Below are 23,665 nucleotides of genomic sequence, written 5' to 3'. Positions count from 1 at the left end.
AAGCCACAATTTAATTGTGATGCCCTTTCATACAATGTGTGTGTGAGAGAGAAAAGGGATATACAGTAGTTTCATGTTAAAGTGTGAAATTAATGTGCATGAAAGCAAGGTGAGAATCTTTTCTTACCTTTTCATCACTGACTTTTAGTGTTTTTGTTAGAAGTAACAACAGGAGGTTGGTCCAAGCCTCTCGGTGGCTTTCTGAGTTCACAGTGATAAAATAGGCCAACGCCTCACTGCACACACTAGAGAAAGATTATGCACCCACTCAATACATAGAAAAAGGAATTGTAAGCAAATGGAATCAACAGGTGTTGCAGTCTACCCTCAAGCCTAGCAGTAAACGTGGAAGCTTGATAGGTTTCACTTTAAATGGGAAGAGGAAAGTGACAAAACATTCAGTGGGCAGGATTCAACTAACGCAAGGATTTCCACTAGGGCAACGGGGCTTTTCCCTCCTCTGCTGCCGCCACACATACACCTGCCCCCCAAAACTGGCTTAGAGAACCCCTAGAACAGAGTGGCAGGAGAGGAAATGAGGGATTGTTCCATCTGCAAGCTGAAACGCTTCTATAAATTGTACCATTATCACAGTGCTATACTGAAATCCTCTCAATGTCTTTTTATTTCGTTATTTGACCTTTGTGTTTTCTATTTCAAATCACCTGGCTGAAGCGGCAAGTGGGCTTGGAAGTATTGCAGTTCAATGTACAAATGGGCGATTTTCTTTATCTGGTATCCACACATGCTGTCCAATGTCATTTATGAATAGGATTATCTTTTCACTCTCTGAACAATTTCACCTAACTAACTAGAAGCAACACTTTGCAAAAAGCGCACTGAAGCCAGAGTCAAAAGCTCTTTTATCAAATGGTGCGGAAGGGATGAATGGCCTGCTCCAGGTATCAGGTTACTTTCACAGACACATTCCAGGATGGTCTTAATGGAAGGCCCAGATTTGAACACCCATCACTTTTTATTACCTTGACTGAAATTAATAGGAAGATGTAGGGGGAGGCATTCCATACCGACACTGGAATCCTGCAGCCAAAAGCAGTCACTCGACTGGGCAGCCTAGTAACATCTTTGAAGGGTAGAAATAATGCTTACTTCAGGAGTCTCTCTTGTATAGCTTCCCAGGAGTCTCTGCGATTTTCATCAATGTACATTCGGAAGAGGATTCTCAGACAGCAAGCCAAACTGCTGGTTTCTTGTTTTAAAAGATTGGGCTTGGATTTACCCTTGAACCCTAGAAATCAAGAACAGCAACATAGCTAGATATTCTCAAGCTGCTTGTAACCCCAACAAGAAAACTAAAACCGATGGGTGATTGTGTGTAACTGCATGCCTGCTCCAACTCCAATAGACATGCACGCATACAACTTTTCCACACTGTGAGGTCCAAAATACAAATTTGGCAAGACACATATGCCTTTGAAATCACATACAGGTAAACACTATTGAAGGGAGGGATTTGGAGCAAGAGAATGTGCAGTTTCAACTTAAACCCTGAACAAAGTCTCTTAATGCCTCACTTAGAGCCTGACTCCACATTACACTTAAATGCACATAGTTACCATCCAATAGCACTTTTAAAACTGGGAAAACTACAATTTTAGGAGGAAGTGGTTAGAATAGAAAAAGGGAAAGGGCACTTAACCCTTCTATAGGTTTACGGTTTACAACAGACATGGGCAAACTCAGCCCTCCAGATGCTTTGGGACTACAACTCCCATCATCCCTGACCACTGGTCCTGTTAGCTAGGGATGATGGGAGTTGTAGTCCCAAAACATCTGGAGGGCCGATTTTGCCTATGCCTGGTTTACAACAACCCAAAATATGACATTTTCCCTCTGTACCATAAGGGCAAAATAAATGGCATTAGCTTTGGCTTCATTTCACTGAATCTGATTTACAGAACTCCTACATGATGAACGGATATGGACAGCTATTGCATACTGTGATCTTCATACAAGGCAAGGATGGGAAACCTGTTGCCTTCCAGAAGTTGCTAGGCTACAACTTCCATCACTCCTTTACCACTGGTATGCCGCCCGGGGCTGATGGAAGTTGCTGATTCCCCATCTTGATATAAGATCATTAGCAAGGTACATTTCGTAATTGGATTATAATATTATTAGTTATACATTTAACCACAAAATCAAAATAATAAAATTCCATGTTATTAGATCAGGTATGGTGAATCTGTGGCCCTCTAAATATTGCTGGACTGCAGCTCTCATAAGCTCCAGATAGCATGACCAATGGGCAAGGATGATGGGAGTTGCAGTCTAGCAACATCTGGGGAGCCACCAGTTCCCTCAACTGGATTCATGTACTAAACTTGCAACTTTTTGCTTACACTGTTTTAAGTATATTTTTAAAAACCCTTTGTGCACCACACACTTCATGCTCACCTGCTCTCCACAGGACAGTCCTTTGTTCGTAATTTGAGTTAAAAGCTTTTGAAAATGAATGGGACTCCTGCAAACAGTCCAGCAACTTGAACAGGTGTTGGGAAGACATGTATTTGTACATTCCTTGGTCTTCAGTATCAATGTGGATGTCTGTTTCTAGTGTGTCCCTCTAAAATGGAAAATCCAGTTACAAAACGTTGGCTGAAGGAATAGGTGCAATCATATTTTTTCCTTTAATCAGAGTATATCACAATCTCCAAGCACAATACTATATAGACCAATTTTGGTATCAGTCCAGTGCACCTGGGTACATCAGTTGCTATCCCACCCACCCACCCAGAGCAGAGGGCACATGCCACAGTTTCTGGTATCGGTAAAAGAAGTGTCATTATTCCTTGCAAAATCACCATTAATTGATGATGCCTCCCAGTTTGTGGGAGACAAAACCATCAAAATCACACATGCACAGGTAGAATATGCGCCAGTTGCTTCTGGATGCAATTAGAGAATAAATGTAGATAAATGTAGGCAGTTCTGTTATTGGAAATGTAATCTAAATTTCTCTCCGGTTCAGAGCAACATTTGTCCCAGTCAGTCGGCACATCGGGTCTTCTGGAGAAAAACAGGGTGGTATCAGTTTCAGGAGTATCCTTCATTTTCACTGATGACTTTGACCTATCTACAATTGTTCAGTAGCAACGCTTTGTTTGCTCACTTCATGCTCTTCATGCCAGCCAGAGCAGAACGCTAAGCCTCTTCAGCTAAAACTAAGGCACTGTTATAGGGGGACTTCACATACAAGGCAAAAGACTGTCAGGGCACAGTTCACTCCCTGTCCAATAAATGTTAACCAAATGGGGAAGTCAAGATGTGACACTGGAGAAGAATGTGAGGCTTCTTACCTGAGCAGCAGCCATATGCTCAGCATCTTCCTTCTTGCTCGTTGCTGGGTAAAATACTATGTTATCAATGGTCTGTATCAATTCCAGTTGCACAACACACTTAATAAGGAGGCTGGCAAAGAGTTTCTGGTCTAAGAGAATATCAATATGATAGGTCTTAGTTTCAAAGTAATTTGGCTTTATGCACTAAAAACTGGTGTAGCCACATAAAGGTACCTTGATGCCACTTCCCCTGGTCCCCATGATTCCTTCCCAAACAGATACTGTGCAACATTCTCTAGCAATGGATTTTATGAGCTACCGTGGTGCCCGTGAAGATTACCATCATCCCTAGACTAGCACCATGCCATTGATAAAATAATACTTTAGGACTGCTCTGAGACCTCCGGGTATAAGGCGGTATATAAATTCAATAAATAACAACAACAGAATACACTTTCCTGTGTAAGTAAGATAGCAGACTTTTGTGTCACTGCTACATCAAGGCTCCTTGAATTGAGGTTAACCAACCAGCATACCGGTAATTTGACCTTGAAAATGGGACTGTAAACCTCTCAGAGGTTATAGATGATTATTTGGCATATGAATCCTGTTAAGAAAATTTCAAGAATCTACGAATCCCATCAACCCAAGCTCTTAAAAAACAACAACAACCAGCAATAGGCTGTCAATGGTTGTGGATTGCCATTTCCAAGGCTCTTGCACAATGCTACAAATTTCTGGAAACAAATTTGTACACAAGTTGGCGGCAGCACTGTAGTGGAGGCTAGGAACTGAGAATGCCTGTATGCAGATGGTGCTGAAAGCAGAATGGAAAATCTCAGCAGGCCTTCAGCACAATGGGGTGGGTGTTGCTTGTAAGGGGACTTGGATGAGGAGTGGATAGCCCTCAAAGATAGATAGATAGATAGATAGATAGATAGATAGATAGATAGATAGATAGAGATAGAGATGTTGAGGAGACTGAAGTGCAGACTTACTTGAATAAGGGCCACCTTTCCAGCTTTCATCTGTTGGATTTGAAAACTGGCTCTGCCCCCTTTCTGAAGCATTTTTATCTATGCTGCTTAATGACTGGCGATCTAGATCCATATCCTAGAAGGAAACAGGATCTGTGTTAATGCTTCTTTCATGAATCATTCACAAGTCTCTCAGTTTCAAGACAATACAATTTGGAGGGTGGGAAATAAAAAAAAATTAATAATGATATATTATTATTATTTAAAAACACATCCAAAGATACATATTGCTGCTACTAATACTTTTATTTCTTAATAAATATGAGTCTAATGAATGTTCTTGCAGAGAACTTCTTTTTCCATATTAAATGTCTATAAACATGAAACTGTCACATACATCATTTTGCGCACATTTTTTTCAGCTAAGGAACAAATAATCAGAGCACTTACCAAGTGCTTTTCAGATGAATCATCTTCCATTCCTGCTGGTCTCCATGTCAGCAAGCTTCAAGGAAGAAAAAAAAATGATCTGAAATGTAACCTAATCTGAAACCACTTTACATATTCCGCATTTAGAATTATACTCACACATGAGGAATTGTAGTTTTGAAGATCTCTAGCATACAATTGCAGGTTTGGTCCCAGACTTCATGACTGAATTTCTGCCCATTTAATATTACTAGGCTTTCTAGGCAGTTGGTACCCGATCGAGCCAGCTGTTCATTGTCTGCAGAAAATGAAGAACCATCTTAAATAATAATAATCCTCATTTAAGCAAAATTAAAGAACATTCACCGTGACTATAGACACACAGAGTAAGAGATCAATGGTATTTATAAACCACCTAACAAGAATGACTTGCAGTTGTTTAGAGCTTACTCATACTGGGAAGTAGTAAGTCAAGGCAACACTGCAAAATGAGACAATGAGATGGAGCAAATGTAACATTATATGTGTATATTGTATTCTTTGCTTATCCTACCCTCTCCAGAAGTTTTCCTCCCGCCCTCATGATTCCCTCCTATATGCAGTGATGTAAAACCATGGTTAACATTAATCACGACCCTCTTAAAAACCAAAGCTTGAAGGCTATTTTAAACCACAGTTTTAATGCCTGGTAGTTTTCTTTAAATTTTGTTTTAGGAAACCTGATTAGAATTAACCATGACTGCATTAGCGCAGGGCCTGCGGTTCAGGACACACAGATAAGGTGAATATAATGGCTAATGACAGAAAATGAGGGGGAGATCACACCAGTAAAAGGAGGAAAGGGACAGAATGCACTATTCCAAGGTTGGCACCTCACCTGCAGGAAACCTCTATTACTTTTGCACCAGGGCAATATGTAGCCTCAGTCAAAAAAGAAAAGGGTTTCTGTAAGACTAGGAATGCTAATCCCGTTGTCTCACAAAGAGCACAGCATGATCGTCCATGGGCAGACAGACTTGTGCAAAGTCAGTGGGCAGAAAGGGGGAAACTGCAATTACAGTAGTACCTCAGGTTAAGTACCGTATTGTTCGCTCCATAAGACACACTTTTTTCCCTCCTAAAAAGTAAGAGGGAATGTCTGTGCGTCTTATGGAGTGAATGCGTTGTCCCTGGAGTTGAACTGCCCAGGGGCAAAAGGCAGATCGTGCTTTTTTTTTAAAAAAAAAAAAAAGAGCTAAAGGCTAACAAGAGGGAAAGAGAGTGTTGAAAGGAACCCACTCAGCAGCTGGTTGCAAGAGATCGGGGAGGGAGATAAGGGAGCTAGCTCCCTTCCAGGCCTCGCCCAGGCTCCTTGCCCAGGCCTCAATTGTGTCTGCAGAGGCAGGCTGTTTGTTTCCCAGGCAACATGTGACTGGCTGATTAGATTATCTGTCTGGAAACTGTAGAAATGGGTCCCTTTCCTTTCCTAGAGTAGCTGCAGAACTGTGAGCTGAACCCCATAAAAACAGGGAAACTCAACAACTTTGAGCTGATCCTAAAAAAATGGAGCTTTCCCCCAACTGTCAGTCCCCCCCATGGGTTTTTTCCCATTTGCAAAAGAAGCTTCCTCAAATATTTAATGGGGGGGGGGGGCGCAAAGGCACCTAGGCATCTAGGAGGTTTGATCAGCATCTCAGGAACAATGGGAGGAATTAAACAGATGGTACCTAAAAAGCTATTCCTGCCTGCCCAATGCTGAGCAATATACAATACAATATATACAATACAATGCTATCTGAACTTGGCTCCAAAAGATATAGAAGTGGTAAGAGGCAATTTTTTTGTGTCATTCTGAAAGGATTTCTTTCTGCAAAAAAATCAGGGGACATTACGAACAAAAACGCATCAACTAATGGAAACAGCATACAAAAATGAATTTTACTTTGTAATGTAAGATGAATTTTATTTGTAAGATGAACTAGTTACCTATTCAGGTTGAGTAATTTAATATCTTAAGTAATGATATAACAAGAATAGGAAAGGAAGTGAAATGCAAAAAAAGTAAAATTTAATTTTGTAAACCATTAGGCGGGAGGGAGGGAAATCGTTTAAGCTTGGTTGAGCCAAGAGACTTAATAAGAGGATACAATGTTACATATTGTGATTATATGTAAAATTAATAAAAATTATTTTAAAAAAACCAAAAATGAATTTTACTAGGTAAAATTAGATTTGAAAAATTAGAAACTGAGCGAATTTGACCAATTCATCCACCCAGAGAATAAAGTGACATGTATGTAAATAAGCTACCTTGTTTTACACACCAGTGTAACTGTGCAAATATGTCAGCAAGAAGAATCTCATTCAAAGCTTCATAGAACTGAGTGAATACATCACAGATTGCATAAAGTGCATGATTACACGTAGTAGTCATCCATTCAGATTTCTGTCAAGAGAAAAAGCAGGCCTTGTATTTTTATTTTTTTAATACTGCTAACTGGGAAAAGTTCTGATTGAATATTGAAAAGCACAATAAAGCTTATAAATCTAAAGGCTGCCTCCATGCTGCTTTCCCATTGTAAAAATTTAACACTGCAAGTTCCTAAGGATAGCAACTTGCTATTTTTGTTTATGCTAACCCAAGCAGCACCATACAGTGGTACCTCTGGTTCTGAACTTAATTCGTTCTGGAGGTCGGTTCTTAACCTGAGCTCCCACTTTAGCTAATGGGGCCTCCCGCTGCCACTGCACCACTGCCGCGCAATTTCTGTTCTCAGCCTGAGGTAAAGTTCTTAACCCGAGGTACTATTTCCGGGTTAGTGGAGTCTGTAACCCAAAGTGTTTGTAACCCGAGGAACCACTGTATACTGTACGTAGCAAGTAACTAGACTACCTACTGAAGCACAGAGTGGCCCAATGTTCTTGCTCAACTTGGTTAAGGCACAAGGACAACATGGAACATAAACCAATGCCCTTGTGGCATGCTACCGTACCTCAGATAGAAAAGCCTCAAGCCCACCCCACCCCACCCCACCCCACTAAAAAGGAATAATAAAATCCCACTAGATCAGGCATCCTCAAACTGCGGCCCTCCAGATGTTTTGGCCTACAACTCCCATGATGCCTAGCTAACAGGACCAGTGGTCAGGGATGATGGGAATTGTAGTCCAAAACATCTGGAGGGCCGAAGTTTGGGGGTGCTTGCACTAGATCAAAGTTTGACTTCAATTTTTGTTTTTAATATTGTTTGCTTCTATAAAATGGGTTCCAATACCTCTGACTGCTGCTCTGGAAGCTTCATGTTATCAAATATCCTAAAGACAATTCGAAACAGATCTTGCCACCAGTGTTGTTCAAAGGTATGGCCATAGCTCTTCATGATTTCAAACATAACCGTTAGGCCTCTACAACATGGGGGGGGGGGAGGAAAGCAGTAATAAGACAATACAAGTTAACAGGGAAAAACATTAATATCTGGGCAGAACCAAAAAGAAGATGATGTTTCATTACCTCGTCCGCACGTCTAGCTTGCACCGATTGATGATACAAGAAAGTTCAAATAAAATGGGAAACCAGCCTCTAACCCACTCTCTGTCACCAGGGGCCACATTCATGTCATCACTTGTGTACTCTCTCAAAACCTGTGAACATACAAGAGCTGGTAGTTCAGTACAAACACTTAAGCCACTCAATCAGGTCTTGCTAAAGAATGGAGAAATGCAAAGAAAAGTAGCAAGACACTTTAAAAATGTTTCACACACAAGCAAATCGCTCCGTAACCTCACAACAAATTAATATCCCTCCTGGTGGGACATTTTTCTGCCCAAGCCACTAGGCAAAAATGGTAGAGATTCCCCATTCATATTTAATTTGAAATGTGGGAGGAGGAAGGAACTAAGATTTGATAGAGTTGCTGAAATATAATGGGTACCATCCAACGAAATCATTCTCAGAGTAGGTCTGTTAAAATCAATGGGCTGAAGTCAATCATAATGTTATTCTGAGTATGATTTAAGAAGGTGCTACCCCAGGCATCCCCAAACTGCGGCCCTCCAGATGTTTCGGCCTACAACTCCCATGATCCCTAGCTAACCAGGACCAGTGGTCAGGGAAGATGGGAATTGTAGTCCAAAACATCTGGAGGGCCGAAGTTTGGGGATGCCTGTGCTACCCAATAATAACTAGTGCAGGCTTAATTTAAAGCAGGCCTGTGACATAATATATTTGTTGTTACTAAAATCATTTATAAAATCATTCGATACAAATTGTCTAAGGTAGCTTTCATGGTTTGTTTGTTTTTTATAAAAAAAACACACACTCCAAAATGGAAAGAGTTTGTAAAATCAATAAAATCCAATAGCGCAAAACAGTAAAAAAAGAAGCAAGCAGTGGTCATAAAAAAACAGCCTATCCAAAAGGCTTGCTGGAATTGGGTTGCATTGCCTTGTTGCCTAATGGTCTTTAGGGATTGAGGAAGGTAGACATACTGAAAATATTTCGGAGCCTCTGAAAAAGTACAGAAATACAAATGAGGGGAGGAAAGTACCTGAGGTCTTTCTGAAACGTATTTTGCACAATAACGAATAAGTCTAATAGCTTCCATACTGGTGTCTGGAAAGGCAGCATTACAGGCAAACTCTGATAAACATTTTACGGCATCCTGGAACGAATCTATTGCTGCAGGAAAATGCTGTTGAAAAATATTGGCTGTGGAGGGAAATGTGAAATAAAAACAAATCACTACTTTTGTATTTCTGCTCTGCTTTAGAATACAGTTGGTACACAACATAAGCAGACCAGGTCAACAGGGCTTGGAGTTACATTGTGATACAAACATTTGTCCTTCTACCTAATAAATACTGATTGCAAGAAGTCAAGATGAATGCAATTATAGGAGGGGCCCCGTTGCACCAGGCCTGCACAACTTGCATGAGTTATAGCCCATCACAAAGTCCAGCAGCTATTTATGGTGGTCCAGAGAGGTAAGTAGGTATGTTGAAATTTATTGCAATTGCAGGGGACTTCTTTTGTCAGCAACTTTCTCCTGCTAATCCAATCAGTCTTAAAAGGGAGGACAGCCATCCAGCAGAGCCCAGGAACCCATACAAACCTGTTGGCAAGGCAGGGATGTCACCTAAGGGTAAGCAGAGATTTACAGCAAGCCTCGCTGTGCCAGAGCTGGTGTCACACAATGTGGGCAGTTTCTGAAAGTGAACTTGTTTGACACAACTACATCATACAATGCTTTCAGTGAGCCTACAGCTGCAGAAATTTCAAAGTTGTGGGCTGCTGGATTCCTTGTTCTCATAAGGAGCTTTTCAATCCCTTCTTAAAATGTGTTTTCCTTTAAAAGCAAAATAAAGGAGCCACCCCCCCACCCAGCATTTTCTAGAAGGTAAAGGTACCCCTGACAGTTAGGTCCAGTCACGGACGACTCTGGGGTTGCGGCGCTCATCTCGCTCTATAGGCCAAGGGAGCTGGTGTTTGTCTGCAGACAGCTTCTGGGTCAAGTGGCCAGCATGACTAAGCCACTTCTGCCGAACCAGAGCAGCGCACAGAAACACCGTTTACCTTCCCACCGGAGTGGTACCTACCCGTGTTTCCCCTTTTTTAAGACACCGTCTTATAACTTTTTTCCTCAAAAAAAAAAAAAACATGGGGTGGCTTATTTTCGGTGGGATGTCTTATTTTTATTGCGTGTCAGCAACAGGAGGGGCAGGAAGAGGCTTTCTTTTCCCCCACCCCTCTCCCTGCATGCTGAGCAGGCAGTGCAGAACTCAGTGAGAGACACGTTTTTTTCTCCCGCACCTCTCACTGGTTTGCTGGCTCCCAGAGGGGCAGGAAGAGGCTCCCCACCCCCACCCCTCTCCCTGCGCGCTGAGCAGGCAGTGCAGAACTCAGTGAGAGGCACGTTTTTTTCCTGCGCCTATAGCTGGTTCACTGGCTCCCTGAGCACGCAGGAGGGGCTGAGGAGGCGACAGGAACAATGGCGGCTTACTTTCGGGGTACGTCTTACTTCTCTTACTTATAGAAAAACCCTGCTGTGGCTTACTTTATGACTACGTATTAAAAAAGGGGAAACACAGTGTTTATCTACTTGCACTTTGACATGCTTTGGCAGGAGCAGGGACCAAACAATAGGAGCTCACCCCGTCGCGGGGATGCAAACTGCTGACCTTCTGATCGGCAAGCCCTAGGCTCTGGTTTATTATTTTTTGAAATACATGTGAGAACAGGAATACTACAAGTTATTGTTTCAAAATTTTGAGGTTGGCCTCTACCATTATCATTTGGCACATTAGTCTTGCTAAAATTTACTTACTAACTATATGTCCCGTTGACTGGAATGCCAGCTCCACAATATTCCCATCATGATCAGATGCTGCTTGATGAAATACTGCGAAGATATTTTTCCACCCTGAGCGAATATTAGCAGCTTGAGAATTTACCATCTGAGCAATGCAGCGTATTACCATATCTCGAATTGTAGGAGACCTGAAGAAAAAGAAAATAATAATAATTACTGCCTTATTTGTGGTATCGTTCATGATGACACCACAGGAATCTGCATTGGCATAAAAGAACACATTTACATTTCAAGTTATTAGGACGAACCTGTTTTTCTTCATGATATGCTCAAATGGCCTCAGAAAGTCTTTCTGAAATCGGAAGTTGGCTAACTCCCCCTTCTCAAGGAACTTCATTGACAGCTGTCTCAAAGAATCAACCGCAAAGATAGCCACGTCTTCATTAGGATTGCAACCAACCTATTAAAAAAAGAAACAGGCATTCTCTCAGAAGAAGTGTATATCCAGTGAAAATTGGACTATACAAATACAGCCCTGCAACCTGATTGGTCCATAGAAAAATGACGGGCATGATGCTGCTAACAAGACAGTCAGAAACAGTCTGGGGCAGGACTGGGGAACCTCAGGCTCTCTGGGTCTCCCTATTCATCCACTGGAACTCTTTCTAGGCTATGCCACACTTCCCAGGCAACCTCTCCTTCACAGACCATCCCTACTCAGTGGCCCTGCTGTAGGCCCTCCTTGAGAACTTTTGCCAGGATGGAAATGCAACCCACTATGAAAAGGTATAACTCATGCCCACTGCCCCAACCCCTTTTGTCTCTGCCCATAGCTGGCAAGTGCCCCCCTAAAGATTGCCCATGGGCAGAAACAGCCCCACCCTACCCCGATCAAGGTATTCTCAAAATACACCAGTCGCAAATCTTTGCAGAGTATCAAAATGAGCTTGGCAGTAAATATCATCAATCAGAGTAGTGTTTGTTTCCCTGTAATTTTGTTTATGATCAAGACATAAATCCAGAAACTTTGAGCACAATTATGACAAGCCAATCATTAAGGAAAGACACACGGTAATATAAAAGGCTATACATTTTAAAAAGAAGGAAAAATTAAATGCAGACTCTGTATCGCACCAAGCCTGTTTGCGCTGACAAGGAGCAGTAAGGGAGAAAGCAAACTGTCCATGCCTGAAAATAGGAAGTCCAACCACACCCTAAAGGGCTTTCAACTTCTTAAACTTTTTGTTTCTTCTTACAGGCTTAACACATTTTCATAACACTGTTCAATTCCATATTTGGGATTATCCAAATTCCAAGGCTGTGTGACTCATGAGCTCTGGCCAAGAAATAAGTCATGTCCAATGGAAATCGTTGCCTATGCTAAAAACGGTCTGTAATTTTGCCCAAGGCCCCTTGGGAGAGCTTCCTATTAACAAAGGGTGTGCCTTTGCAGAGTTGCGGTTTTGCCAGTCAAGCTTTATGTAGGACCTGCCGGCAATATTTTTCTACCTAGTAGTCTGGGCAGAGTGGATTCGAAGTCCATCTTGTTCAACCTAAGTCTATATTTCATTTGATGCCATCAGAGATTGCCATGTAAATTTGATGGGTCTTGAAACGATGCAGTTGCGTGCATGCTAACCTTGGTGTTTGAACCAGAAAAGGAAATAGGTTTCAAATGCTGAAATACCTTATTGAAATGATCTCCAATGACATGCCATATCCTGGACCACTGCAGCCTAATTCTGTTCATGTTGTAATAGGAGATCTCAACAATCTTCTGCAAGCTGAACATGCGTGGATGATGAGGGGAAGCTAACTCATCCATGGAAACAGCACACAACCACCGAACGAAGTCCACTGAAAATTTTGAGACCAAACATGTCAATAAGCCTGAAATAGTACAAAGCAATTATTATTTGCCTTAGGACATTCCCACCCCCCAACATACATACCTATTGCATTTCCATCCAGTCTGGTTGAACCTGTAAATATTCTGTGGGATAAATTGAGATATAGAGTTAATTCTCAAGACACAGAACATTAGGAAAAGCCCATTACATATTACAGTATTGTAATTTTATGTGATGCTAGAATGAAGAACACTGTTTTTCCTGATGGGACTCAAGGCAGCTTACAGGGGAAGAATAAGAACTGCTAAAAGCATAGAAGAAACAATAATTAAAAACAATTAAACATTGATAGAATTTAAAACTATATGTATAAACACACACACACACACCAATAATTACAATAGGAAAGTCTTCACTTTATGCAACTCCAAACTAATTATAGTTGTTTATATTTAGGGCAAAATCTGCCATGCTGTTTTTAAGAGGGGCAGGACAGGGTCATCCAGCAATAATCCCCATTCAATCCCTTTCTTTGGTATCTTTAACTACTCTGCATCAGAGACCAGGAAACTGTTCATTTCATATATTCATTTCATATATTTCAATATTTCTTTAAAAAGAAAAAGAAAAAAAAGGTTACTGTAATACCTGTCTACTGCCACTACCACACTTTGCGAACTGGTTTCTCCCACAGATTCCTGAATACTGGCTATTTGCCTTCTATCAACACCTCCACCAACAAAGTTACCTAGTTAGGAAGAAACCAACAATAATTGTTAAATCTAACATGAAATATATTACCATCAGTGAACTACCAATACCAGTTGAATTATAGACTGTAAAATCAAAGGAACAGGCTCCAAGAATAACAGCATCTAGCGGTCTGAGAATTCACCTACCAAAGTGGTCCTCTTATAAAATACTGTATGTGGTACAATAATTAGGGAAAGCTTTATTTCCTGTTCCCAAAATGACAACATGAATAAAGATATCACCCTGCATGAGCTATATACGATTAATCATCTACCCTTGTTTCTTATTTCCAAACCAGCAATTCAATGAGCCACTGACATTAATTACTTTAAACAGAGGGTCTTTAAGGTTAAAGCAGTCTGAAATCAAGGAACAGGTAATTCGCTATGACAACAAATGCCTTTATTTAATTAACCTGGATCCTTAGGCATGAGAACAGACAGAGTCAAGGCTAATCTTCTCACCTAGTCCAAGACCCATGAACTCTTCTCCTCCAGATGTGAAGCCTTTGAGGCTCCCTTCTCTTTCACGCCCAGATCCAGACAGGTAGCGTGTTTTAACTCCAGTCCCTATGAGCTGTGCTAGCTCCAGCTGGCTGATACATTTCAAGATCTAATGAAAACAAATGCGCATTTCAGTACTGAAGTCAGCAACTACAGATTGCAGAACCAAGAAAATGCCTCCAATGCAAATGCCACACTCCACATCATCAGGCACATCCCCATTCACTTCTAATGCTAAGGAATTGCTGTGCAGGCACTCAATGTTCCACTCCGGCCATGGAATCTGCTCCACTTCAAAAACTGCAGTTCTGACATGAGTATGCAATCCAGGCGAGATTGTCCATTTACCCAATTCCTGTCTACTATGGATGGCTGCAGCTCTTTGGGTTCTCAGCCAAAGGAGTTTCCTACCCAATCATTTTAATTGGAAATGCCAGGGACTGAAAAGGAGACTTCTTGCTTCCAACACCACTAAGCCACAATCCCTTCTTCCTCAAAATATAGCTTTTGGCACATTGGCCCAATAAAGTCATGGGGCGGCAGGATTAAATTTGCAACGCTAATTCAGGACCAGCTAGCTTAAACCCTTGGAATTACAATTCACCTAATATATAGTTGGGCAGGTAGAGAGGATTTCATTCTTCATTGTGGGTCCTCTGTCTAGCAGACAGAGCCAATTAGCACTTTAAGGAAACAGATAAGCTATTTTGAAAAGTGGAAGACAGTTATGGAGCTAGAAATGTTTGGTTTCTTTTGACAATTGTATCTCAAGGAACCTCAAACACCCATATCCCAGAAAAGTTGATGCTGTCTTGAAATTCACTTTTCCTAGGATTGGCAATGAGCAGGGCTCATTTACAGAATTGCTTTGTGTACTTTAGCAGTGGAGAACGTCTAGCTCACAGGTCTCATTAGGCCCAGCGAGACTGTTTTCCCCAAGCCACGCCCACCCCATACACATCGTCATATACTGTATTATGTCAAGTGTGGGGCAGAGAAAGACAAAGGAACCATCTAGAATATCAGAATGCGGTCCCAAGTGCTCTTTGGAAAGCAGGGCTCTTATTTGGCACCGTTAAAATTTGGTGCCAAATGCAAGCCCCACTGGGATTGGTTCCACATGTAAATGCAATGAGGGGTTTTCTGCATCAATTCTGAGTCTACAGAAATGCATGAAAATGTAGAACCCGTATCAGCGGATCAGTCAGATACAGTAACACTTCTTCAAAATTGACAGCGCACAGCAAAGGCGCACATGCTTCCTTACCTCATGCCAGGAATTTCCAAGGTAGTTGCCGTCAGTGTGGGCCACTGTAATGAGAGTCTTAATTGTATCTATGTTTTTCTGTTTCATTTCTGTGATGCTGGAGCTGGCAGTCAACAAGGAAAAGCGGGCAAGTGCCTGCACATAAGCATCTCGTTCAAGCTAAAATGGGGGGGGGGGAATTCAGAAGTAGAAATAAACCATGGTAAAAGACAGGCATGTGCATTCCTCACCCCCACCACTCCTGCTAAAAATATGTAACTCAGGAAATAAGCACATGGAATTAAGGTGGCATGTTACTCGGTGATGGCATGTGACTAACTTGGATATGGCTCCAGACAAGAGAGAGTTCTGTGGATGGAATAATCTTTTAAAGCAGGTATAAAAGGGAATAGGATGGATATTCTGCAGTGTTTTCTAAACATCCAAATCTCTGAAGCACCCTGAAGATCTCTAGTTCAGTGTGCATTTTGGAGAGATCTTGCTTTGGGCTCAAACAAGCCCAAAATCTGACAGAAGGCTTCGGTTCCTGGGTTGAGGATTCATACAACTCTTTTTGCACACCCCTACTACATACAGCATGCGGGTGGCGCTGTGGGTTAAACCGCCTTGCCGATCAGAAGGTCAGCGGTTCGAATCCCCGCGATGGGGTGAGCTCCCGTTGCTCGGTCCCAGCTCCTGCCAACCTAGCAGTTCGAAAGCACATCAAAGTGCAAGTAGATAAATAGGTACCGCTACAGCGGGAAGGTAAACGGCGTTTCCGTGTGCTGCTCTGGTTCGCCAGAAGCGGCTTTGTCATGCTGGCCACATGACCTGGAAGCTGTACGCCGGCTCCCTCGGCCAGTAATGCAAGATGAGCGCAACCCCAGAGTCGGTCATGACTGGACCTAATAATCAGGGGTCCCTTTACCTTACTACATACAGCAAGCCTACTCTATACCAACCTGCATGCCAAAAATGCAGGCTATTCGGATGGCGCAGCGTATTCCTTCCAAGCATAATGATGCAACTTCAGTGTCATCGCAGTTCTGAAGACCCACGCTATAAGCAGCCAGTAATGGAGTCCACACAAGCTATTGAAAAAAGGATGGGAAGAGGAAGAAGGGGGAGGCTTTAGTCTATTTGGCTTTTTAAATTCAACCATATTTTGCCCCAGAAAGTTATTTAATATAGACATAAGTCAAGTCAAAAAGGAACTGTTGTACGTCATGTGACATAGACCAGGAACATTACAATATTTTTAACATTCTTGACTATCTTCTGACTGTACCTTCTCCCCCCCCATTATTTCACACACATTAAGTCTATCACTGCACAGCCCTGCAAACCCACTGTTTCTTAAATGAATGCTGTGCAAATATGGTCCCAAGACAAAAGGATGCTTAAGAAGCCTGACCTCTGGTTTCCATGACTTCAGTTCCATACTCACTTTGAACATGGGCCTGACATGATCCAGGTGAGTTGCACTAGTAAAAGGTGCCTTTGCATGGCTTACTGCCTCCATTAGAGCTTTAGCTGTCTTTGCCATTTGCTCCATCTCCAGGTTGTACAACAACCTTCGCTGCTTCTCACTGGCTACATCTAAAAAAACAAAACCCAAACCCCCCACAAAACTGCATTAAGTATCTTTTGGCACACCTACGCCACATTCCAGATAAATCAAGAGTATGTAGTCTTTAAAAAACAAATCTTCTTCCCATATCCATCAAGAAATTTATGTGCAACTTAAATCCATGCATAATTTAACATATTAAATACTGAGGATATAATAAATTCATTTTCATTATTATACTGAGGATATAATAAATTCAGTTTCAGTATGTTTCTGCTTCACTTCCCAGAAAAGACAAATCTAAATCATACATTTCACACTCAGACCATATCATTCCTTCAGAACCTATCAGTTTCAATTAAACATCATAACAATTATAGTGTTACTCCTTGATGAAGTCATGATGTTTACCACTGCTGATTCAACCTTATCTGCCATTTTAGAAGTGGCAAATGACCCACTATTCAAGCTGTGTTACTCTGGCTGGCCCCAAGCAGGTGTAGCAAGAAGATAAGGCTTTTGGTGCTGCTTCATTTTGACCTTCATATTGTAAGCCGCCTTGAGCATTGTTTTAACTGTGGAAAGGCGGCATACAAATAAAATGATGGTGATGATGATGATGATGATGTGGGAAGAGTGACAACTCGGTGACTACACTTTTCTTAGGAATCACTTCACCCAGCAAGATGGGCAGTTTAACATGCCAGTGAAGCCTTTCCTCTGAGGCAGCCACAATGTGCAAGAATCTCATTCCCCCCATCTGAGCCTCCTCAACTCAACTTTGCATTAAGAAGAGATCATCTGTTTTAAGCAGCTATATTCCTGTACTTTCTCTTTCCTGTGGCAGTGGTTTGACTTTTAGGCTGCAATCCTACACGCATGTACCTGGGAGCAAGTCCTCTTGGACTTAATGGGACTTACTACTGAGTAGATAAGTACAGGAGCATGTTGTTCGTCTCATTTCAATCTTCCACAGACAGCATGATGAAGTAAAAGTACTTTATATGTCAGCTTGAAACAATCTCCCACCTAACTCCGCCAGGTAAACAGAGTTGTGCTGCTGAACATTCAGCGAACACAGAATCATAGGCCTGGAACAACCCTGGTGTCGTCCAGATGTTTGGAAGAACAACTGCAACCAGCCCAAGTCAGGGCGTTCAATAGGCATGGTGGGATGATGGGAGTTGTAGTCCAAAATTTTTGAAGGGGAACTTTTGGCAGGAAAGGAGGCCTGCCAAGTCTAAAGCACCTGCTCCAATGCAAGGTCAGCCAGACCAGCATCAGACTATTTCCCTCTTGTTTCCACAACATCTGGAACCAGCTCCTCCTCCAAGAAGCCCAGACTGGCAGCATAGGAGTTAAGACTGTTTCACCCTCACAACAACTTTCTGAGGCAGCTATGGCTAAAACATACACTGGCCCAAAGTGATCCAAGTGATAACAGAGCAAGGATCTGAACCCAGACTTCCTTACGCAATATCCTCTGTCCACTATACCGCCTTGTTATTCTAAGTATCCTCTGTGCCAACAATAGGAAGTTAGCAAGCTGAACAATGAAAACATACTAAACAAAAAGCCTAGGATTATTGAGGGTTCAGGGCTAAAACATCATACTTGGCTTAGTAGATTTTGGTGTGATTGCATATTCTTTTGCGTCCTTCATTGCAATTTTCTTCCCTTCTATTTCATCATAGATGGTAGATAAATACTCTTCTGGAAGGTCTTTGCTGTCATTGATCCCACGATTCATTTTTATATATTGCTCTTTCGTCATCTTATTCTTCACCTGTTATGGCAAAACAGTCAAAAGCTGGTAAAGAGGTTCTGAGTTACGTAGAAGCCCATTTGCAACCATTCTGTATCATTATATACATACACACATACCTGGGGACTGTGCAAGTCTGTTGTCAACATTATGATAGAATATGCTAGAACGTAAGCTGTGTCGGCACTCGCAAACAGAATTTGACTGGAAAAGGAAGAAAAGCAGGTTTTTAGAATCCTAGGTCTTGTTATTATAAACTCTTCATGTGTGCGTTTTCAAAACACCATCAGAAACTCTATTACAGCATTTCCTACTGAAATGTAGATGCTGTTCATTGAGCTGTGACTATAGACTGCTCCCGAGTCCATAACAATTCCACAAAATATTAACAGGCAACTGCCAAGTAGGACAATTATCACTGTGTTCATCCAGAAAATAGCTATGCTTGCAGAATATCTAGAACTGGGAACCAGCAGCCAGATTCTTCCTGAGCTCTTCCAAATCCAGTGCCTCCCCAGTGATCAAGGGTCAAATTGCAGTGCCATTCAGGCAATTACTGATTGTATGAATGGGTTTTTATAAAAGAATATAATTCAGGTGTGGTACGCCTCACCAGTTTTCCATCAGGAAAAAAATAAAGGTAATTGTCCGACCTGACAGAAACAAGAGCATGGAACATGGTTTGTCTGTCTCTGAATTTTGTGTTCCAGCATTCTCTGTGTACCCTTGCCCTGTCTGAGGCCTAATCACTGACCTTGATTGTTCTGAAACACTGGAAATAATGTCAGTCAGGAAAAGATGAGTGCCTTGAGGCGAGGCAGGCGGAAAAGAAACAATTAGTTTTAAATTTATTTTTAGGCCTAGAGTTTTGAGGATGGAGGAAAAAAATGCTTTGTGTTTAAGATATTCAATTATCTTATTCCACAAATTCCCAGTAAGAGAGTGGGAATCAGAGAAAATGCTTTAAATCTACTATATTTTTCTACTGTTTTTAATATCATTTTTATATTGGAACTGAAACATAATGTTCATCATATAAGTGTATGTGTGTAAATAATAAAGAACCTTAAACATTCCTACTGGATACATGACTTAAGCTATGTCAGGAACAAGTGACCTTATTCTATGTAAGGTGGTCCTGTCTGAAGTATTCATCAAATCTGGATTCCGGTTGGTTTCCTTCAAAGTTGCTGCCAAGTTCTAATTGATTGGGGTGGGGGAAAATTCTCATATATAATAAAAACAAGGTGTTGACGATGCTAAAGGTTAGGAGTCCCAATCTGGCTCAGCTCCCCAAGCCCTGACACAATGCCTGGAATATACGGCCACTGCCAATTGCTTAAATGGTGTCTCATTTAGTTTGATCCCAGAATAGCAACATCAGCTTATGAATCAGTTCTCCCTTAGGTACAGATGCACTTCCCTAATTTTCTTAGAATTCTATGGTCTGGCTACAGAAATGTTTTGCTTTTAGAATATGTCAGCCATATCCTAATATGGTATTCTACACATGGTAGTCTACAAATTGCTTTTGCTTGATGAGCTGGATGATTAAGGCTACTCATCCAACTCATACTTTAGTAAGACCTGGCTAGTCTTACTAAACCGTATCTTCTCCCAACCGCTGCTTCCAAAAATGCACTCATTTCTATTATGATTTATCCAATATCTTTCAAGTTACCCTTGGTTGCATTCAATATATCTAGCAGCAAACTTTTCCATTAGTCTGTCAATCTTCTGAGCTTCACCAGGTAACCGAAATCCTTCCAGAAATATGCGTAAAGCAGAGACAAAGTCTTTTCCGCAGAAATCAAGCAGGTCTACGTAGGCGTACATCACCTCCTTGTTAAACTTGTTACTGTCCCCCAGAAATTCTCCCACCTGGCTCTAACAGAAAACAAAGCAAAGAAAGAAAGAAAGAAGAGAAATGTATGAAATACTGTAAAGGTAGCAACTTTGATAATTTCCCCTCTTACATTTCAAATATATTACATTACAAAATCATCACATTTCACCATCACATTCACATTATGTTGTGAACTGCCCTGTGATCTCTGAATGAAAGGCATATACAAATTTAATTCATTATAATGACAATAATGAAGTGATTAAGGACTTTTGTCCCTCCATTAAATATCATTAGCTGTCAATCTGGTTATCAATGCCTGGTCCCGAAACGCCACCAAAAACCTCATTAGTGTGATATTTACACACTCACATCCCCACATGGAAACAGCTGTGAAAAGCATGTATGTGTATAGCATTAACAAAAGCATGTGATTTTTGAACAATGTAAGATTCAGCCTTACAGAACTCAGGCGCTCTTCTTGGTGCAGAAACTGTGCTATGTCTTCTGCTGTTACACCAAGCATTCCCTGTTCCTGCAAATACTGCAGCCCTCTCTTGGACTTTTTATTAAATCTATAGTTTAGAGACAGAACAAGGAGGAAAAGGATAGATCAATTTGATGCAGAAAATCAGTCTCCTGGACTCTCAAACACTGACAGAAAATACCAGGTTTAGCATAATTGTTATTTATTTTATTATGATATTTTGAATTCCCCCTGCAGCCCTAGCAGCCCCCTTTCTAAAATGTAGTTAAAAACTTATGAACTACAAACGAGAGTTAAACTTGAACTGGGAATCCCAGGACTTCATATAGAAATATACTGACAGGACTGTATAATTTTAGGGGATAGTAATGGCTAATGTAGCCACAAAAAACAGAAAGCAGGTGTTTGCTTTTAAAGGGAGTTTTACAAGTTGTAAGAATGGACAAAACGAATGGGAAGCAGTTACTGATTTTAACGTATTGCTCAGTAGGATGGAATTGGCTCAGTAGGCACAGAAATGTTAAATCAACTAAACAGAAATGTTTAACAATCTTTGTCGAACATTTATATATTTCCTAAAATGTATACACTGCATCATTTTGTAAGCCACTCTAGGGTTTTCTCAAAGATAAAATCATAAAATTGGGGGGTGGGAATTCCAGTACATTAAAAGATGCAAGAAGTTAAAAAAAATAAAACAGCACATTTGCACTCTTATGTATTCTGAAAAATGGGAAATTTACTGAATGAATACAAATGTGAAACTCTCAATGCAATAAATTTGGCGCCAATCTGAAGTTCAATTCTTGTTGATTGCTTGGTACCAGCTTCCTTTTCTTTTCACTGTTAAAATGCACAGCAAATAAAGCAGTAAAAAGTTAAAAAGTTCGATTAGAAAAGCCATTTTAAAGCTATTTTAGCAATGGGTTCAACTCACAGTTCAATCCCGTGCTCAATTATCTCTTTTTGTTGCTTGATCACCTCAAATTGCTCAGGATCATCAGGGACAGCAGTCTGGGTGCCAACACTTCCAACTCCAGAGGAGACTGTTGAATCTAAGGAGCTTGCACTACTTCTTCGTCCCCCAATATCTAAACATTTGACTTCTCCCATTTCATGTTCCGAAGGCTTGTCTGGACCTGCATGTAAAAAAAAAGGGGACGTAAACACATATTCCCAAATAATGCGTAGGTAAAAGCGTGTGGGCTCTCCAAACGGACGGACACTCACACCACCTATGTGGTCTTAGACACAGCTCAAGAGGTCAGCCAATACACCCAGCCACTATCTTCCAAGTTTCCCATCAGTACAGCAGTTGTCTTCCTGCAGGGAGTATTGAGGTACTCTGAATCTAACCCAGAGACCATGCTGGGCAAACCAAGCCCACCTGTCAGTCAACTGACGTCATATGACATCATGCACGGACACCTGCGATCTCCAATCCAAGCATTAAGTGCCAAGATTGGAGATAAGTGACTTCAGTCCTAGGCACCATAGTGCAAAGATTGGAGATAAACAAAGTAACTGCACGGCACTAGGATCAGATATAGACCTCTACCAGTTGCCACGGGCTGAGATTTATACTACCTGACATTGCATGATTGACATGGGTTGCCATGCCCATCTGTCAAAAATGGCCCACAGGGGGCAGGCCAGTTCCCCACCTCTGATCTAGGTACAGAGCCACAGTTGCCCAATCACAAAGGGATCTTTCATCTTGCTAATCCGCGAAAGCAAGTGGGGAGGGTGCTATTGCGTTCAGGGCCTGCTTGTGGGCTTCCAATAAGCAGCTGGTGGGAATGGGATGCTGGTTTTTGGGCTCTTCTTATGCTCTTAATTATTCGCTGGCAATCCCCTGATATTAAAAAGTCACAAAACTTGCACCAGAAAATTCTAATTCTAAGATAATACAAGGCCTAAAAAAACAGAAGCCAGCTTTAGGTAACATATACAAAGCCACAAATCATTTCACTCCAGCTTCCAGCTATTTTAAGTAGGGTTTTGGGTACAGAAAAAGATTGATTTCTCACCAACGCTGGCCTGATGGTTGGGGTTCACATATAGGTCTTTGCTCCATTCTACCATGCACTTTAATATAGAGACCAAACATTCAAGACCTTTCTTCCGTAGGCTTAGTTCCTGTACACAAAATATGTGGAGAAAGAACAATTACAATGTTAACAGGTCGAGATCTTTGGAACCTCAGAATATTAAAAACAAAAAACGAAAAAAGCCATAGCCTTTCAGCTATTTGGGGCCTAAGTTGTTTTTGCCTTTAAATGCTACTGCAAATACTTGGAATTCGGTTTGGGAACCAACCGATAACTCAGGCTTCCTCAAACTCAGCCCTCCAGATGTTTTGAGACTACAATTCCCATCATCCCTGACCACTGGTCCTGCTAGCTAGGGATCATGGGTGTTGTAGGCCAAAAACATCTGAGGGCCGAGTTTGAGGACGCTTGCGATAACTGATGCAGTTTTTTAAAATTTGAGGTTATGCGAGCTATAAATGGAACCCCAACCAGTAATCTGGCTACTGCATTTTGGACCAGTTTCTGAGTTATCTTCAAGGGCATCGCTTTACACTTCTACTCAAGTTTGGCTCCACGTTCAATTGTCATGAAACTAAGTGCACTCCTAAACTCTTTGTG

At 41.4% G+C, this 23,665-nt stretch overlaps 1 protein-coding gene across 1 annotated transcript in view; it reads right to left on the bottom strand.

The window, feature by feature from the left end:
• ARFGEF2 (ADP ribosylation factor guanine nucleotide exchange factor 2) overlaps nt 1-23,665 on the bottom strand; it is a 45,438-nt gene that overhangs the window by 1,659 nt on the left and 20,114 nt on the right. Inside the window, exons 13-38 of the mRNA XM_035122146.2 lie at nt 23,045-23,153; nt 21,952-22,153; nt 20,991-21,102; nt 20,363-20,568; nt 18,801-18,885; nt 18,531-18,702; nt 16,794-16,945; nt 16,309-16,437; nt 15,368-15,526; nt 14,062-14,209; nt 13,493-13,592; nt 12,947-12,987; nt 12,682-12,851; nt 11,303-11,454; nt 11,010-11,182; nt 9,234-9,394; nt 8,198-8,328; nt 7,962-8,091; nt 6,998-7,133; nt 4,868-5,006; nt 4,730-4,784; nt 4,301-4,415; nt 3,321-3,451; nt 2,419-2,587; nt 1,111-1,249; nt 128-245 (exon numbers count right to left, since the gene is read on the bottom strand). Of these exons, the coding sequence (XP_034978037.2) occupies nt 128-245; nt 1,111-1,249; nt 2,419-2,587; nt 3,321-3,451; nt 4,301-4,415; nt 4,730-4,784; nt 4,868-5,006; nt 6,998-7,133; nt 7,962-8,091; nt 8,198-8,328; nt 9,234-9,394; nt 11,010-11,182; nt 11,303-11,454; nt 12,682-12,851; nt 12,947-12,987; nt 13,493-13,592; nt 14,062-14,209; nt 15,368-15,526; nt 16,309-16,437; nt 16,794-16,945; nt 18,531-18,702; nt 18,801-18,885; nt 20,363-20,568; nt 20,991-21,102; nt 21,952-22,153; nt 23,045-23,153 (3,534 nt within the window). The remainder of the gene's footprint in view (nt 1-127; nt 246-1,110; nt 1,250-2,418; nt 2,588-3,320; nt 3,452-4,300; nt 4,416-4,729; nt 4,785-4,867; nt 5,007-6,997; nt 7,134-7,961; nt 8,092-8,197; nt 8,329-9,233; nt 9,395-11,009; nt 11,183-11,302; nt 11,455-12,681; nt 12,852-12,946; nt 12,988-13,492; nt 13,593-14,061; nt 14,210-15,367; nt 15,527-16,308; nt 16,438-16,793; nt 16,946-18,530; nt 18,703-18,800; nt 18,886-20,362; nt 20,569-20,990; nt 21,103-21,951; nt 22,154-23,044; nt 23,154-23,665) is intronic.

Source organism: Zootoca vivipara, chromosome 7, assembly GCF_963506605.1.
Source record: "Zootoca vivipara chromosome 7, rZooViv1.1, whole genome shotgun sequence".
In the NCBI taxonomy this organism is placed as follows: Eukaryota; Metazoa; Chordata; class Lepidosauria; order Squamata; family Lacertidae; genus Zootoca; species Zootoca vivipara.
The sequence above is the reverse complement of the archived record's forward strand: the minus strand, read 5'-3'. Positions and strand labels throughout refer to the sequence as shown.